Consider the following 19458-nt stretch of genomic DNA (forward strand, 5'->3'; position numbering starts at 1 on the left):
TTTAATGAGTTGAATGTATTTCAGGGAGTTGTGTCGGTGACAGTTTATGGTATTTTCTCTTCACGTTATTGCCAAAAAACATACCGTAACAAACGTTACCTCCAAGACTTCAGGGATACCTATAAAATTAAATTTCCGTTATTTTACAGTCTAATAATAATTAATGTTATTTGCTTTACGTCCCACTAACTACTTTTTAAGGTCTTCGGAGACGCCGAGGTGCCGGAATTTAGTCCCGCAGGAGTTCTTTTACGTGCCAGTAAATCTACCGACACGGGGCTGTCGTATTTGAGCACCTTCAAATACCGCCGGGCTGAGCCAGGATCGAACCTGCCAAGTTGGGGTTAGAAGGCCAGCGCCTTAACCGTCTGAGCCACTCAGCCCGGCTACAGTCTAATAAAGGAAACTATTATGCGAATCGCCTCGGGAGATAAATTTTATTTCAAGTTTTCGAAATTTCGAGATATAGAGAATAACTTACCGTTTTTGAGCATGTATAGCACATAATTGAATCATGTATGTACGGGCTTTTACTGAATGTATTATGTTTAACGGTACTTAAAAATATACAAAGCAACTCTATTTTACGGCATCACTTTAATTATAACACTTATTATAGTAACTTTTTAGAAGACAGGACACAGTACATAAAGTAGGTGCCGTAGTGAAACAAGAAACATAGTTCCGTTAACACATTTGGAAAAAAAATCCGTTAGTCTCATCTGTTTGTTGCGGTTAACCTTTCCTCCCTTCATGTTGAAACTTCTTGTTAATACACGCAGCCGAGTTTCGTAAATGGAGCTTGTCATCCGCGACTTCTGGGCTTGATTTCGTACGTGACCGGTAATTAATTGACACCCGAGACATGGCGAGGATTTGCCGATCACTAGAAGTTCGCGTTTTTGATTGCCGTCATATTAGCTTCCGGCTTCACTGGAACCCTTTCTTTACTTGTTAACTGTTCCTCACAAACCGCGAATGCCGTATTGTACAGTTAATGTTGTACACAGTTCGAGTTACAGAGTAATTTTTGCTTCAAGGGAGGAAATGTTTGCTTCGAGAAATCGAGAAATTCGTATAACCGAATTTCGAGAAGAGAGAAATACACGTCAAGAATAGGACAAACGGCCGGAAAATCTTAGTTTGAGATAATGAAAATTCTAGTTATGGAGGTTAGAGATATCGAGGTTCGACTGTATTATTATTCGTGAGAGTGATTAGGTATATTTTCTTGTAACCATTTAAATGTGTTTTTAGTTTAAGATTTTAAATTTAATGGTCAATTCACATTGTAACTGTAGATATGTATGCTTTCTATTCTGTCCTTTTTTCACTTAGACCGTGATGCAATATGGGTGATGAAATCCAAGAATAAAAAAATCTTCCTATTTTTGATTTCTAAAAGTTGGCAGCTATGCATTGTGTGCGACATACTGTAGGTCTACATTTTCTGTGATTAGTACCACCATGATTCTACCTCCCAGTGATTAATACCATTATGAGGGGCCGGCGACCTGGATTTTGGACCCCTTTAGATAATAATGCATCATCCCAGTAATTTAGGCTTTGTGAATTGGATCCACTGATTGTTTTTGTTTCACCCTCTGTGGGTGGGGGACGCATACGAAGAATTCGTCCACGGTATCCACTGACTGTCGTAAGAGGCGACTGAAAGGGGCGACCAAGGGATGATCAAATTAGAACCATGAAACTACTTGTGATTAGTACCACCACGCGGGAAACACCATGGGTCACTTTTACTTGCGTGTAGTACCACTATGTTGGGTACCAAATAGGTTTGTGATTAGTAGCAACCAAGAGCGCAACGGCTTTTACAGTACCTGCGAGTAGTAGCACCATATGAGCGACACCATGGGATGAGGAAACCCATGGTTCTGGCTTGCCTATGATTAGTACCCACTGTATGAGGAACGCCACGGGATAGTACGAGTCCCTGTGGTTAGTACCCTTATGTGATGAACACTATAGGTTTACGTTGCCTGTAAATGGCACCGCAATGTGCGAAAGAGCGTAGGTCTGTAATACATGTGCGAATTACATTACCAGTGAGTAGTACCATAATGTGTGGAATACTGCGAGTCTACACTACTCTTGATTAGTACCGCAACATGACGAATGCCATGGTTCTACTTTCCTAGCGATAAGTACCATTGTGAGGGGCCATTGAGTTTGATTTTGGACCCCTTTTGACTGCAAGTATCATCGATTCAGTATTGTGCTATAGAAGCAGTCCCATGGCCAGTAATACTATTGTTCTACGCCAGCTTCTGTGCATGTGAGGCACTGTGGGTCCGTTCCACTGATTGTTTTAAATTCATATCCATCTATCCATTCATTCTTCGTCCTCATGTTTTGAATTGTGGTCAGTGGATGTTTTTGGGCTTTTAATTTGTCATTTCATTTAGTTAGGCCCCTTTAAAGAACAAGCATCATCATCATCATCATGTTTTTATTTCACTATCAATTTTCTTCATCATTCCTTTTAGATTCTAATCATTGGATAAATTTTGAAGTTTTAATTTTGGTTTCGTTCACCTCTTACCATTGTGGGCTGATGACCTAGCTGTTAGGCCCATTTAATCAACAAACATCATCATCAGAGTTGCAAATTATTACCAATATTATTTTTATTATTTCTGAATGTCATTTTCCAATCGGAAGGCTTTGAGAAACAAGTCTCTCCTTGTCTCCTGGGTCTGATCTTCGCAGACGATATATATATCTGTTCACATTAACACTTGTCAGAATGCAGAATGGTATTGATGGGGTAGTAAATTATTTTAAAGAAGGAAATATGAAAATTAATCCACAGAAAACCAGAGTTGTGGTGTGAAAAAGGGGTGACGAGCTCTTAAAAATGAACCATGGTGCATGGGTAAGAAAAAACTAAAAAATTAAGAAAAAAGTTGAATACCTAGGAGCAATCATAAACAGCAATGGCAGCTGGACAGAACAGATAAAAAGAGCAAAAACGAAGGTAGTAAGTGTTCTAGCTAGCACAAAAATATTGGATAGAAAGATGCCAAGCAGTGAATATTAAGTTCAGAAAAATGTATTTAATTCAGTGGTTAAAACAAAATTATTGTAAGGAACAGAAATTTGGGAAGTAGATAATGGAATTATAGCATTACGTACAGTTATAAGTAAATTTGCCAAAATGGATTGCCAAACTGTGCAGCAAACAGTGGAGTGAGAATGATGTGTAAAGGGATGAGTACTGTACATGGGCAGATATTGTTAAACGAATAATTAAATATTGTTTCAAGCTAAAGTTAGGGGAAGGAGGTGAAATTCTAAGGATAGCATACCAGCACAGTGTGTAGAATTTGTACATTCCGTTCAGTTTGATGATGTTTCAAATACATTGCAGTATTCTTTGTATATTGGTTCAAGCTAAAGTTAGGGGAAGGAGGTGAAATTCTAAGGATAGCATACCAGCACCAAATGAACCATCAAAATGAGGGTTACTGTATGACGTAGGAATGGGGGTACCATTCAGAACTTATATAATCAGGAGATGATGGGATTGTGCAAGAAGGTGGTGTAAAAAGTGAAAGAAAACAATAAGAGAATGTTACAGCAAGAGAACACTTGTTGAATTGTGTAAAATAAGTAAAAATATGGCAGCAAGGGTTGAAATGTTCACCCGTCAGGACGCACACTCTCTAAGGAGACGCAAGGATGCGCGATGGGTGAATATTATCCACAAGCAAAAATCCTCCTTAGTTTTAAATATTGTAATTATCGGAAAGTATGTAAGTGATGATGGTACAATTACGTACTAAGTTAATTGTTAAAATTTTGGAATACTGTAATTATAGCAATGTGCATCTTATAAGTGAAGCTTCCACAGTGTGTAGAATTTGTACATTCCGTTCAGTTCGACGATGTTTCAAATACATTGCAGTATTCTTTGTCAAGGCAACTGAAATACCCCTACTCACTGTATTCAAAACATCAGCAAACTGTACGGAATGTGCAGAAAATAACAGCACGGTTCAACCCGGAAAAAGAACTAAATAGCAATGTGCAACCTGTGATAATAATGAATATTGTAATATTCATATTCTCAGTTTGCTTACACGTACACTGGCATCACATAGTTGTTTATATCAGACACACATGTTCTGTATATAATGTCACATACGATAAACACCCATTGGGTATAGAGGGAAGAGCAGAGGGTAAGAACTGTAGAGGATATTCAAAGACCAGACTTGATCCCATTTTACTCCTGGCCCATTACTTCCTAGTACTCAATTCACTTGTTCCATACATTCTCCACACACTGGCTTCACATGTACCCAGCAAATTATTTTTTGCACTTAACACAGCTAGTTGTGGTATTTATTTCCACAGTCTTTGCTTCTTCCTGCTTGACTCTTTCCAAGGCTGCACCCTTTCTTTCCTCAGCTTTTCCAGAAAGCCTCTGAATATGACCGGAGATTTGTTGGTAGATTCATTATCTTACTTCTCAATGCCAGATGTTCCCTTGTGAGATCCAAGGACAGAATTTTCAAGAAATTTTGATGGAATTTAGTTCAAAGTTGAGATAGTTTGTTTTATAGATGACTTGAGCAATGATAGCAGCGATGTACAGAATGCCAAAAAATATTGTTAGTGGGCATCGAGAAGTGTCTGCACCCGCTTTAGTACCATTGTACGGTGTCATCATTTCTGGCTTCCTTTCGGCGCCTGACTCTTCATCAATGGCTGCATTGTGATGCATAGTGGACGCTAGGACAACTCTGCCTTTTTTTCGGCTCATAAGATAGTTACTTTTACATATGAAACATCTTGAGGTAGATAACCAGTAATAATACACGTTATTTTTAAAGTACCACATCAGCTAAGGAGTCGGAATGAATCATGTGCAGGGGAAAGCTTAGGCTGTGGATAGGCGAGATAGGAGTAGCCATTGAGAGAGCTTTATTTGAACGGCCACATGACCCGATGACGTACACAATGTCCACTCCTGACGTAGTGACAATCTGATTCAACTGATTATAATCTCATGGTTTACAATCCTAAATTCTGGAAATAAATCTGAAAATTGTAACAGAATATATTACATTCCTTCCTCCTTAAGATCTTGACTACAACAGATCAGGCCAATGTAGTATCATATGCATTCATAAGAAAGCACAGAAAACATACCAATATATACTTTATTCATGTGTTTTATTCATAAACAACCATACAATTTGAAAAATCAAATCAACATACTATCTTGCTATACAATACTATACAATACAAAAGAGTGACGTACTCTGAATCGAACCTTACAATGGGTTTCCTGTCTAGAATTTGATAGTGTCCACTTGCGACAGGTGGCGTGACAGCTGTGAGGGTTGCGGAGATCGTCTGCTAGCTGCAACTGGACTATGATGTGGTGGTGATGCAGGTTGTGAGGGAGGAGGCGGGGAGCGAGAAGTAGGAGAATTCTGTTGACACTCAGAGGCTGGTGTCAGCAGAGGAGTTGTCAGTGAGGGAGAGTCAACTAACTGTGATGTCCCTTGCTATAAAGGATTAGCCCTACAGCGGTCAGTGCTAAAAACAATGGGCCCTGACTGTAACCCTATTAGCTGGTCTATATGTCTTTTCCAAGTCAGCCCAGACTCGAGTTGAATTAAATACGTAACTGGGCCTAGTTTATGTATAACCCTACCTTCTACCCACTTATCTCTTCCTCTTAGCTAATACCAGTTGTCCTATAGTTAATTGTCTAGTGTAACTACCTCCTGCATTAGTTATTTGTTTGTCCTGTTTATTTGCTACAGCTTTCTGCAAATTAGATCTGATCAAATCCAATTTAGTTCTCAAAGGACGATTGAACATTAGCTTAGCAGGAGTTTCATTAGTAATGCTATGTACAATGTTACGATAAGCTATTAAAAATCTACTCAAAGCTGAATTTGCATCTTCATTTTGAAAAATTGCATATTTTAAACGTTTTTTTAACAGTTTTAACTGCATTTTCAGCCTGCCCGTTAGAAACAGGATGGTATGGTGGTATGAACGTTTGCCTTATCCCATTTTGTTTCAAAAACTGAGAAAATTCTTCAGAGGAAAAGGGAGGGCCATTATCACTAACAATGAGTTCGGGAAGACGAAATCTACAAAACCTAGGACACAATTTCTCAATGACTTGCTTAGCTGAAGTTGAGTTGACTGTTTCAACTTCCAACCATTTGCTATGAGCGTTCATTACAATTAAATACAGTTTTCCTTTAAAACGTCCTAAAAAATTACATGAATTCTTTGCCATACATTGGGTGGAAATTCCCATACAAGAAGTGTAGTTCTATTAGGACTTTCTCGCTGGGCAAGACACGCTGAGCAACTGCTGGCTACTGCCTCGATGTCCTTATGATTTGAAGGCCACCATAAGTACAATCTAGCTAATGATTTCATTTTAACTACCCCAAGGTGTAATTCATTTAACAAGGACTTTCTCAAGGACCTTGGAATTACGACTCTGTAGCCTCACACCAAAATTCCTTGTTCTACAGTTAGTTCAGCTTGCCCTTTAATAAAGTTACTTAAAATTGGATCTGGCGCAGTAGGCCATCCGTACAACACATAACCTAGGATTTTGTTTAACTCCTCGTCTTTTTGGGTCTCAATACGTATATCATTAAAGTTTATGGGAACATCAGTTTCCATTACGCATTAACTACCTATGTACTCGAAACTAACATCAACGTCCTCAAAATGATTGGCTGGTAAAGGCAGCCTAGATAAGCCATCTGCATTGCCATGGCATTGAGATTTAACATACTGAATGTTGTAACCGGTGCTTCAGGGGCTACATCAAACACAGTTAAAGAGAGGAAAGTAAGTTCAATTACACGGTACCTAAGACACTACATACACAATAAAACATCTAATGAACTACGCGGAACTCTGCCGAAAACAACACTGATAAATATCAGTAGGGGCAACTTGATGTTAATAAACCAGAAACGTGGACAGGAGACTGGGAAACCTTACCAAGGACCATGGAGATGCGAAAGTTGCGGTTTCCGAAAAGCCAACAGTGATCTCTCGTTTTCAAAATATTATTTGCAAAATCGGCGATACAAATGAACTTCCGAACAAATTCAGCTGTACATCAAATCTAGATACACACTACACACGGTATGCACGCTCTTTGAGAAAATACAGTTTAGATGTTCCTTTGCCTTAAGTTCAAAGAGTTAAGCAAGTACATCTCAGTACGAATCAAATTCCACAGATACAATATTGAAGGTAAGAGGAAGCAGAAAATACTATTACATTTTAGAGTGAAATCAAAACTTGCTTTTCACATCTGATCAAAAGAGTGGCGATTAGGGCAAAATCCTGTGATACACCAACGAAACTAAGTGGAACTTAAGACCGGACAGAAAACAACAGCGCTTACCCTTAGGCAGCCCATGCTGGTACCGAGGAGACGTTTACTACGTCAAAAACTTCGGCAGGCTTGGCAGGCCAAGACCAAGACGGCTCAGAGATTTAAGACCTCAGACCTTTCACGAAATGCTGCCTGGCCTTGGAGTAGCCAATCGGAACACAGGAGCTTGCCCAGATTGACCAATCACAACACTTTCTTCGGTCGCAATGTTTAAATACTTTCTCGAATACATATGATCGCAAATCTTCCATTTTCAGAATAGTCAGAACATACTTTCTAGAATACATAACTAACAATGGCCAACGCACCCTGTTCAAAAATTCATGTCACAACTTTCTGGACTGTTCCAGTTATATATAAATGTAATCTACTAGTTACAAATAACATATGTTACAAAAATATTTACACTGTACAGGTTAGGTAGTTACATGGAATACAAATAAAATATTCTATCACCACACTTCAGATCATCCAGTAAGTACTACTTAAAAAGGTTTACAAATAAAATCCTCTACAAACACTTTCCACTTCCCCATATATTCTACACCTGTGTCAAATGTCATAATCATAACCTGACAGAAACAACGTGTAGCACTGCAATCTACCTGCTGCAAAGGCTGGTAAACCCTTTTTTGGACCAAAAATGGTTAGAAGCGGCTTGTGATCTGTACACAGAGTAAAATGTCTTCCCCATAGATACTGATTGAGCTTCTTTACAGCATACACAATGCTCAAGGCTTCTTTATCAATTTGAGAGTAGTTTTTTTTTCAGCTGAGTTTAAGACTCTACTTGCGAAAGAAATTGGTCTCTCAGTACCATCTTTTTCTATTATACTTAAAACACTTGCAATGCCGTAAGGTGACGCGTCACGACAACTTGATTGGTAAGTCAGGGTTGGAATGTGCTAGTACCTTAGCTGAAACTAATTTTTCTTTGACTAATTCAAAAGATTTTTGACATGCTAAATACTAGGTGAAAATCTGCATCTTTTCTAAGCAGCTGGTACAAGGGTGTAAGAACAGTGGCTACATTGGGGATAAATTTAGCATAGTAGTTCACAAGACCAAGAAATCCTTTAAGCTGTGTAATATCTTTAGGAACTGGAGCCTTAACAATTGCTTTAACCTTATCATTGGCTGTACCTAAACCATCTTTACTTAAGACATAGCCTAAATATTCTAGACTGTCACAGAAAAACTTGCACTTATCTTTACCAACAGCCAACCCATTACTACTTAGGCGTTTACAAACTTCTCTATCTTGACAAATGTTCTGCTGTGTTTGCTCCAGTCACAATAATATCATCAAGGAATGAGGCCACAACTGGTATACCCTGTAGTATTTGTTCAATAACTTTTCGAAAAATACTCGGTGCTGACGAGATTCCATAACAAAGACGGTTGTAACAAATAACTCTTTATATGTACTTAATAGTACATAGTTTTTTTTTTTCTTTCTTCCTCTAACTTCAAACTGCATGTAAGCTGATGACAAATCTATTTTAGAAAACTGAATTCCCTTTTGTAAGACCACAAAAATTTCTTCAATTCTAGGTATTGGGTGTCTATTGACTTCTAGAAAGTGATGAGTTATTTTTAAGGTTCAACCTATTCAATACTAATTACGTGTTGTATAGATGTTATTCACAACATTTATTTAACATGGGACCGGTTTTGACATTTAAATGACATCAGCCATAAAACAAATCACAAACAAATGAGCAAGGACATATTAAAACTGGTGTAGTTACACATTGAAATATGTACATTAAAAGTCTTGATACTTCCATTCACACCATGTGTCAAACAAACCGTCAAAACAAAAGAGCAACGGCATATGCCAGTCCCATAACATCTGTACAACACGTAATTAGTATTGAATAGGTTGAATCTTAAAAATAACTCGTCTCCGTGACCTTAAAATCTCCGCAAATACGGATTTTACCATTCTTTTTTAATACTGGATCAATCGGAGTGCCCCATTCACTTGAAGATACTGGGGAAATAATTTCCTCATCCACTAACGTTTCAACTCTAGTTCACCTTTTCTCTTAAAGAATATAGTATTGACCTAGGTTTATGGTACAGTAGAAGTCAGCTATAGCGAGTACGACATATAACGAGAACTCCGTTATAGCGACGGCTTTTTTCTGTCCCTTCGAAATTCCTATATTAACCTGTATATTTCCTTCGGTTACAGCGAGAACCCTATCACTGGCGCATCCGTTATTACGAGCGATTAAGCGCGTGCGATGTTTTCCGTTACCGATATTTATGCTCCCCAGCGATGATATTGCATGCGATCGATTACCTTCGGCATCGTTTCCCCGCTATGTGCATAGCGATTTCTCTCGTCCACATTCGAAGGCGATGTCGGTGTCGATTAATAATATGCGTCGACAGCTGTTCCATAAAGAAAATTCAAAATGAAAGAAACATATTTTCGTAATAAATGCATGAATAACGTGTCCGATAACGGTTGTTAACTCGTTAAAAATTAAGGCTGACTAAACGACCGTTTAATTTTGAGGCTAAATACTGCAATTAAGTAAGAATGGGATACACCTCGAGATATAGCAGAGTGCTTAATTGATTTCATATGTTAGTTTGCATTTTGTCGCGTCTGGTTAAATTACGGAAAGGCTATTATGAAAATTTATAGCGAGAAAGGTATAATTTCTCTACCGGCGCTTGAAGTGTGTTTTCATCATACGTATAGTACGGTTAAGTTAGGATACGTGACGCTGTGTGAATAAGAAAACTGAAACGTTTGCAACAAAATGCGATCGATCATCTTCGGTACGGTATAGTTTTCTCAATTTGATCATTTGCGAGCTTTCTTGTTGACATTCAAAGGCGATGTTGAAATTGATTAGTAATACCCATCGACTGCTGTTCTCTAAAGAAAATTCGAAATGGAAGAGGATAACACGTTTTCGTAATAAATACGTAATTAACGTGGCCGATAGCAGTTGTTAACTCGTAAAAATAAACAATGAATAAATGATATCTTAATTTTAATGTTATATACGGATTTACGTAAGAATGTCATACACCCCAAGACATGGCAGAGTGCATCACTGATTTCAGAGGATATTTCATATCTTCTCGCGTCTAGTTACGGCTATTTACATGTAAATTTTTCACGAGGAGGTTATTTCTCTACATGCGTTTCAAATATGTTTTCATGATAGGCTACATATACGGTTAGGTTAGGTGACGCTGTTTGAAGAAAGCTGAGGTGTTTGCCACAGAGATCTCTGGAGTGATACCGTATTTCTCCGAATCCAAGACCTTTTTTTAATCAGAATCTCATGCGAAAACTCAAGGGTTGTTGCACTCGCGGTCTAACAGTAAGTTAATGGATACCTCTGGCAACTACTGCGGTAACCACGCTGCTTCTTTTCACACGCGCACAGAACTCATTGACGACCGCTTCTTTACTACACATCGCTACCGGTTGTACAGTGTGTGTGTTTCTCAAATCTACAGAATGGCATCAAAACATGCGACCCTTCGAATTCTTAGAAAATCCATGGCTACTCAGTGGCAGAGTCATAACGCGTCTATTGTACTTGACGCTTAGTAAAATTAAGGTTTATAGACAGCAGAAATATTTTCGTGATGAATAGTTGTATTGTAAAGATACGTGGAAAAGGTATTGCCGGCAAATTTTCAACGGGTTCTAGTCGATATTATGATGCCAGTTTTAAGTTAATGTTTATTAAACACTCGGAAATGTAGAATAATTGTGCAGCAGCAAGAAAATACGGCATAGGCCTAACTAAAGCCAATATTTGGCGTTAGCGTGAAGACAAAGAGCTAAAAAAATGTATTCAGTGGTACACAACAAGGACGCTTTAAAGAAGTCGATGATGAAATTGTGAGGTATGTGTACGAAAAACGCAAAGGCGGTTGGCCATACCGTGGCGCAATAAACTCGTTCGTTGACTTTCAACGTTCGCGATTAGGCCTATACATCGCTAGCCGTTGAATTTTGTCGCACCCGACAAGCGAGACGTGCGTGTAGCGGTAGCCGGTTATATCTGACGTTGCGTAAAAGTAACAGTTTTATAGACAGCAAGAATAATTTCCTGATGGATCGTTGTATTGTAGAGACGCATGGAATAGGTATTGCCGGAAAATTTTCAACGAGTTCTCTTCGGTATTATGATGCCAATGTTAAGTTAATGGTCCTTAATCCCGCGGAAATGAAGAATAATTGTGCAGCCGAAGAAAAAAATGAAATACGACGTGACGAAAGTCAATGTTCGGCGTCTAAAAATGCGTAGGCCTACACGATTTTACGAACTTCTTTTTGAGCCTGATTTAAATTTTTTGAAGGAAAAAGTGGGGTTCATCTTGGATTCGGAGAAATACGGAACTATATTTTTTCAGAATGAAATTAAACATACACTTTCATGTAGTATCGGATTACGAAAAATAACAAGTAAGCCGTAGTGTAGATATCATCTGCGGAAACGCAAGTTTTGAACAAACTTATTGCCGTTTCATACCGATTTTAAAGTGCATGAAGGGTTTTCCGACTTTTATACAAAAATCGGATATAACGACAATCCGTTATAGCGAGTAAATTTTTCGTTGTTATGAATTCTCGCTATAACGGACTTCTACCGTACTTAGGTACTGCATTTTGCTTAAGGTTTAGTTTTACTGCGTCTCCTTCAAAGCAACGTAATTTACCTAGTGAATACCTCTGGAAATTCATTAAATAAGTCTTGCACTAATTTAGACTCCACATTGATTTTTACATTCGTTAGGTTTATGTTGTTTACACTGCTGGGAATGCTTATAACAACTTGGAGCTCTTTTATCCAATCACGCCCCATGAGAGGATTAGATCCATTGTTAATAACATACAAATCTAAACTCTTTCCCAGGGACTGATATTTAACATTTACTTCTAACTTCCCCACAGGCTTGATTTTCTCGTTGGTGTAAGAATTTAAAACTAAGTCTGTGGGAATCACTGTTACATGACTTAAGTTAGCCTTATAAAAATTTTCAGAAACAACAGACACACAAGCACCTGAGTCTACTTCAAAATTAATTGGCTTTCCTTCAACAATTAAATTTACTCTAATGGGCTCAATTTTTGTTATTTTACCTAACTTAGGCTGAATGATTTGATCGTTTTTATCACACGGAAAAATGTTAGAAATATCATAAACTTCATCACACAATTTTTCTTGATTAACATTGGGTTCATATAAGTCTATATAGTGCTGGTTGGGTCTAAGCTTGTTTCCCTGCTGATTCTTAATTCTCTTAGAAAATGAAGGATTGTTTGTAAGCATGTTTGGTTTTATATGAAACTGAGACTTGCTCTTATTTTTTGACTTGCAAATCCTCTCTGAATGACCCTTCTTCCGACAAAAATTGCAAATATATTCACGGTATCAGCACTTAGCGGTAGAATGCCCACCTTTATGACCACAACAAAAACACTGAGGCACTTTCACAACACGTGATAACACATTAGGTACATTGCTGCATGGAGAATGCCGTGCTGTAAACTTGTGGAGTCTTGGTGTGGTGTCGTGTGGTAGACCAAGGACACTGCATCCTTGTCAGTTGCTTCCAACGATATCGCCTTCTGTTCCGCCTTCTGGAATGTGAGGTTCTCCTCCGACAGTAGTCGTTTCTTGATGGATTCATCACGGATGCCACTGGCTAATCTGTCCCATAAATAATCATAAGTTTGTCTTCGAACTTGCAATATTTGGATAACTGCTTTAGTTGAACAATATACAGTAATCTGACACAGTCTCATGTTCCAATTGATCTCACCTGCGGAATTTATATTGTTCAACTATATATGAAGGTTTAGGATGGAGATGGTCTTGGACAATTTTAACAATGGTATCAAAGGGTTTGTCAGAAGGTTTATCAGGGGTGATTAAATCTTTCAGTAAATTGTAGGTTTTAACACCGATCACTGTGAGGAATATACTAACCTTTTTTAGCATTCGGAATATCATTGCACTGTGTGTAAAGTTAAAAGCGTTCCACGTAGGTTGACCAAGTTTCTTCCGAACTGTCAAATGGTCCAATATTACCAATTAAAGACATCACATGATATAAGTGAGCTAAAGTTGCAAAGGCGGTGAAAAAACTGTTGTTTAAGGGAATGGAGCGAAAGGCACATACGATACTACGTTGCTTCAGGAGGAGGCCCGCTACAACAGACTTAACTATATTGCGTTATTCACTGTGAAAACACACGAGAAACGTTTTATTGCCATGATGAAGTACTGGCACTTGACTTCTACCTTGTCGCCAACAATTTTTACGTATGAAACATCTTGAGGTAGATAACCAGTAATAATACACGTTGTTTTTAAAGTACCACATCAGCTAAGGAGTCGGAATGAATCAGGTGCAGGCTACAAGACAACTGACTCGAGGTCAGGGGAAAGTTAAGGCTGTGGATAGGCGTGATAAGGAGTGGCCAAAGAGAGAGCTTTATTTGAACGGCCACATGACCCAATAACATACACATCGTCCACTCCTGACGTAGTGACAATCTGATTCAACTTATTATAATCACACGGTTTACAATCGTAAGTTCTAGAAATAAATCTGAAAATTGTAACAGAATATATTACAGTTACGTGCTCGGTGAATCCGAACATGGAGGAACAAACTTCCTTTCCCTCAGTTTTCAAAAATTCAGATGGAATTTCTCTTTTGTTCTTCCTTTTTGTACCTATGTATGCGATGCCTCTAACAGGTTTGTAATTTTCTTCTGTATCAGAGAGCAACACATCGTCAATTCAAGAAATTCCCTCAAATTTAGCATAAACCTCCCAAAAGAACACACACATACTACAAAGTATTGTACCAGGAAAAGTTCGTGGGTTTAGGGCATGAGAAGGATCTCAGGTAGTGGAAGTTGATTTTGGAGCCGATACAGAGCAGGATAGAATCGCAGGGCAAATAAGATGGTTATACTTTTTCCAAATAATTTATTAATAATGTTGAATGATTCATCACCCTGCAATATTATATAGGACTCAGATCTTTCATTGAAATCAAAAGTTTAAACATAAATCTTCTTGAATTCAGTTCGAGAAAAATAAATATCACTGATCCTATAGTCTTTCTAACTTTTGTGAAAACACGAAGTGTCAGTTCTTCACCTAAAGTCTTTCTAAGTATTAATTCATGAAATGAACACACACTTATAATTGAAAATTGAAATAAGAATTTAAATTTCTGTTGAAAGTTTCTTAGTTTGTTAGCCTTGAAATATAGAACACTTGAAAATCCTAGAGTTCTTCTATGTAATATGAATATTAAATTTTGAAAAATAAATTTATCATTAAAGATGAACTTTTGAGAAATGATGAAAAACTACGAAATATTGTTCACACGCAGCACTAAGAAAATCACTGTTCAAGATTGATAAGAAAAAGTCAGACAGTTTGTGACTACTCACTTAGTAAAGAAAATTTGGCTTACAAATGTTGATGTGGAGAATGGGAGTCTGGAACATTCCGCGGAGTGCGGACGGAGACTCGAACTCGATGTTCCACGTAGAAACCACGTTGACGTCCCTCGATGGGTACCATAGATGAGATGATGTTTGAGGTAGCTGGATTTTGTAGAATTTCACCAAGATTTCCGCTGCTCGTGGAGGTGATTTTAGCACACGGAAAGTTCAATTGGCGCGAGTAGTAATTACAGATGCTATCATTCACTGTCAAACACAGTTCAGTTCGTATTTTAATTTTATGACATTAAATGAATAATTACAGTCCTTGCTGCATAAACATTATTTAAAATCGTCACTGAGAACGTCCACAAATACACAGTTCAAACACTTGAAAAAGCAACGTGTAATAATTCTCATCAGTCTCTGAATCACTATCCTAGCAGATAACACTGATTTTCTGGTAGTGATAATATTATATTACCTTAGAAAAAGTTCTTAATATTCACCAAATTTATCACTGGAGTAAGTCGTGTCCTAATATGGCACGAACACTACTTAAATAAAGAGACACAGTTCAAGGATGTACTGTATTAGAAGAAATGAGTCCTAGAATAGTTAGTTATTGTACACGACAGTTTCTGTTTATTGTAGAAGTTCAATATTATGTGAAATTAACTAAGTCCACACGTCATGTTCTAGTCTCTGAATACCAAATATTTGACATCGTACTTCAATGATTTCGCACGTGTTATATTTCGAAATGTCTGTGAATTATATCGTAGTCGCGGCACGATAGACTAAGTACAGACCGCGATTGATTATCCCATAATTTCGTCTCCGCGAAACGCGACGGAAAGTACTATCTCCGAGACTGCACTGACAGACTGTACGAGGGTCAGTCTCCCCTCTGTCTCACTCACACACACATATACTGCACTGCTCTGCACTGCACTGCTTGTCAGCCTTGACATAGTGGCATATATATCTGCGCCGGGAGGGGTGGCGCTCTGAATCATGTGACCGAGAGTGCTCAATCTTCTTAAACTTTATATTGTTATAACTCAAAAACTACTGGACAGATTGCTTTGAAATTTACAGGATTTTACTTTTACGATGTCTGCTACAATTTAGCATTGGTCCTGTTCAAATTGGTTAAGGCGTTAAAAAGTTCACGAAAGAAAAATTCTTTCGAGAAATGTCTCTAGGGGAGGCAAGTTTCAAGCGGTAGGTGACGTCACTTGACCTCGCCTGGCTCGCTTGTGGAGTCTGGTACGTACTGGAATGTTCCTTCGCTCAGCTGTTCGCATGTCGGACGGAAATTGTGTGCTGAAATAAAGTTTTTTGAATTGATATGTGCCAGGGCCTAGGCCTTCCTGGTACAGGATGTTTATCTAATAATAATACTTCACTGTCATCCATAAAAACAAAGTAGCTAACAACAAACAACAATGGTATTCTGAAACGTTTGAGTGCATGCATGGGTGAAATTCGCCCAGTTTCATGTTTCTCTCGCACTATGAGCAGAAGCTGCGCAGCTGACTCACAGTCATGATATTTGGAAGAGTTCACTAGAAAGGTACCAAGAAGGGAGGCCTGAAGAGCACATTAGAAATAACTGAAATACAGTACACATTTTGAATTCACTTGGGTAATTTTTACCCACATGCGCGTCCTTACGGGTTAACAGAAGGGGAGATGAGGGGGATAACTTGGTGGCTGATAGGAGTATATAAAAATAATGCTAAAAGGCAAACCAATGAAGAAAATTAATGCATTTTATTCAGTAAAGACATGGAAGTGGCTCACCTACTAAATGTATGGAACAAAGTTCAGAGAGAAATATAAAGATGGGAAAGAGATAAGTAAAATTGGAAATGAAACAGAACTTCACTCTCTCTTGTTAAGTTATTAAACAGAGAATAGAAGACACCAAGGAGAACAGTACAGCTATGTAATATTGTAAGAGGAATGTGGAGAAAGAAATTTAGAGGATGAAAATACAGAAGATGCACGAGTTACAGTATGTGTGTGGAGGTATTGTAGACATTGACATAGTTGAAGTCAAGGAAGTATCTCAAATGCTAAGTTTGTATAATCATTAATTAAAGATGCATCCAAGTATTATTTATGGGAAATACTGTATATTAGTAAGTATACTTAAATACTTTTGTAATATTTTTCTTAGTTAGATTGATGATGCTTGTTGTTTAGAGGGGCCTAACATCGAGGTCATCGGCCCCTTAGTTAGATTATCTTTAATATTGTGTATTGTAAAAAAAAAAGCTAACTGCATGTAATGATGATGATTAAAATATATGCATACTCTCTCCCCAGTTGGTCATCTGTGACTGGGAGAGAAGAGCATTCATTCATTCATTCATTCATTCATTGTTATCATCCCACATCCAGATGCACAGGTCACCCATGGGCATCAAATATACAGATCTGCTCCAGGTGAGCCTAACATATCCTCGGACATTTCCAGCACTAAAAGCCATACACTAAATAAATAAGTGATTTTGATAAGAATATACCAATAAATTGAACATATTATCTGTAGTTGGTTCCCTCTGTGGATCATTGGTAGAGTGTTGGCCTCTGGATCCCAAGATAGCGAGTTGAAACCTGGCAGAGGTAGTTGGGACATTTGAAGGGCAGAAAAAAGTCCATCCATCACTCCATGTTGTACGATGTCAGTATGTAAAAGATCTCCGGTGACACATTTGGTGTTGACCTGACAAAATTCATTAGAACTCGGCTATAGATGCTTAAGAGAGCTACAGTTTACTCTGTCATGTAGTAAGCCTAGAGTAAAATGGAATGTCGAAAGTGATGAGCAAGCAGGCAGGTGGCATCAAATTAAAATGCTTGCTCATGGTAGCTGAGGCCATAGGAATATAATTACCAGTGATTGATGATTTCATATCAGTAAGTTCATTATGAACATAACAAATGGTGTAGAATTCAGCAGTATTGTCTGTTATCTCAAAAGTAAGTGGAAATAAAAATTAACTGTAGTCTAATATTTTCAATATCTAAATGCTGATATATTTGACAGATTTCTTGTTTTGAAGTTAGAGTAACGTTAACGTCTTGAAAGCTGATGGTTTAGTTTTCCATGAAACAATTTATTTAAATAAAATAGAAAAAGGGAGCCAGTTATTACAGATATTAATATTAAATTCCAAGAGAGATTCAGTTTACTCTGCCACCTGGTGGTAGGCCTAGAGTAAAATGGAACATTGAAATTGACGATCAGATAGTCAAATGGCATTAAATTAAAATTTCTGCACACAGTAGCTGAGGCCATACAATTTATTATTATTTTGTTAATGTTAAATTTGTCTCGTGTATAAAATCTATATATTGTCTATTGTTTTACAGCCTTCTGATGATGTGGAAATGCAAGTGATAAACAGTGACCAGAGATTTGTTCAGGATGAAGAGCCACTTTTAGATTCTACAAACATACCAATATTTGAAGTTGATGAAAGTGATAGTGAGATAGATTTTAAAACTCCCCCAAATGTTATTAAAAAGGTGCTTAAACGAAAGAATGCTGGAGTAGAAATACAAACTCCTATAACTGTGAAACCTACAGAAGGTTGCTCTACAAAAAAGAAGAAGAAGAAGCTGAAATCCAGTGTAAATGTTGGCACTCCTCAGAAGTCATGCAAGAAGGCTGCACGTGCATCTGGGAAGCCCAAAACAAGGATACCAGTGTTAAAAGGAAGTGCTGGTATTGGCAAGATTAAAGGCAAGATTGCTGTTGTAAGATCATCTAAGAAGAAAGTATGACTCTCAACCTTGTAGTTTAGTATTAATTAATTTTTCACTTTAAGGTATTAAATAAATGATTTTGAAAATATGTTCTGGGATTATAACATAAATGCCATGACAATCTCTATGTTCCCTTTGCATTCCTTTGTGAAGTTAGAACATTTTGTAGGGCTAATTGACAAAACTAATATTTCCTTTTATTTGCATAATTGATTAATTTATCCTGAAAATTAATGTCACTTCAGAAAGTTCTAGGTTTAGTTCATAGATATTATTTTAAACCTTCAATTGCCCAGCATCTGAAAACTAGTTGGAATTTAATCATGTGTGGTAAGTGGTACCATATTAATTTGAGTTGGTGTTGTTTTTTTCCCCTTAAATGCGTGATGTAATGAAATGTACTAGGAGTTTTTCTTTCAACGGTAGGGAGTACATGATGTCTATATGAATGTGAGCATTCTGCCTGCAAATTTGAAGACAAATTCTTTAAAATATACTAGAGGAATATGCAAATTTCTTCTTGTAATTCTAATAGTGTGCAAACAGTTGCTTGTGAGTAAGAGCTGGAAATTAACATGCATCTCAACATTTTGGTGTGTCAGAAGAGAAATCATGTTATTGAAAGATGTAAAGCTAAGCATAACACGTGATTACCATTCCTTCCTTGGGTAAACTTGAAACATACCAAACAGGAGAATGAGCCATCTTTTCGATGTCATGAATGTTCTATCACCACTGAACCTATTCAAATGACAGTATTACTTTCTTTCTGTAAAATTTTATTTCTAAGATATTTTTGTAA

At 37.6% G+C, this 19458-nt stretch overlaps 1 protein-coding gene across 1 annotated transcript in view; it reads left to right on the forward strand.

Moving 5' to 3' along the window:
- LOC136862034 (MKI67 FHA domain-interacting nucleolar phosphoprotein-like) overlaps window positions 1-18744 on the forward strand; it is a 39670-nt gene extending 20926 nt beyond the window's left edge. The window contains exon 5 of the mRNA XM_067138859.2: window positions 18261-18744. Coding sequence (XP_066994960.1) covers window positions 18261-18674 — 414 coding nt within the window. The 3' untranslated portion in view covers window positions 18675-18744. The remainder of the gene's footprint in view (window positions 1-18260) is intronic.
- Window positions 18745-19458: the final 714 nt, after the last annotated feature.

The sequence above is a fragment of the Anabrus simplex genome, chromosome 1 (assembly GCF_040414725.1).
Source record: "Anabrus simplex isolate iqAnaSimp1 chromosome 1, ASM4041472v1, whole genome shotgun sequence".
In the NCBI taxonomy this organism is placed as follows: Eukaryota; Metazoa; Arthropoda; class Insecta; order Orthoptera; family Tettigoniidae; genus Anabrus; species Anabrus simplex.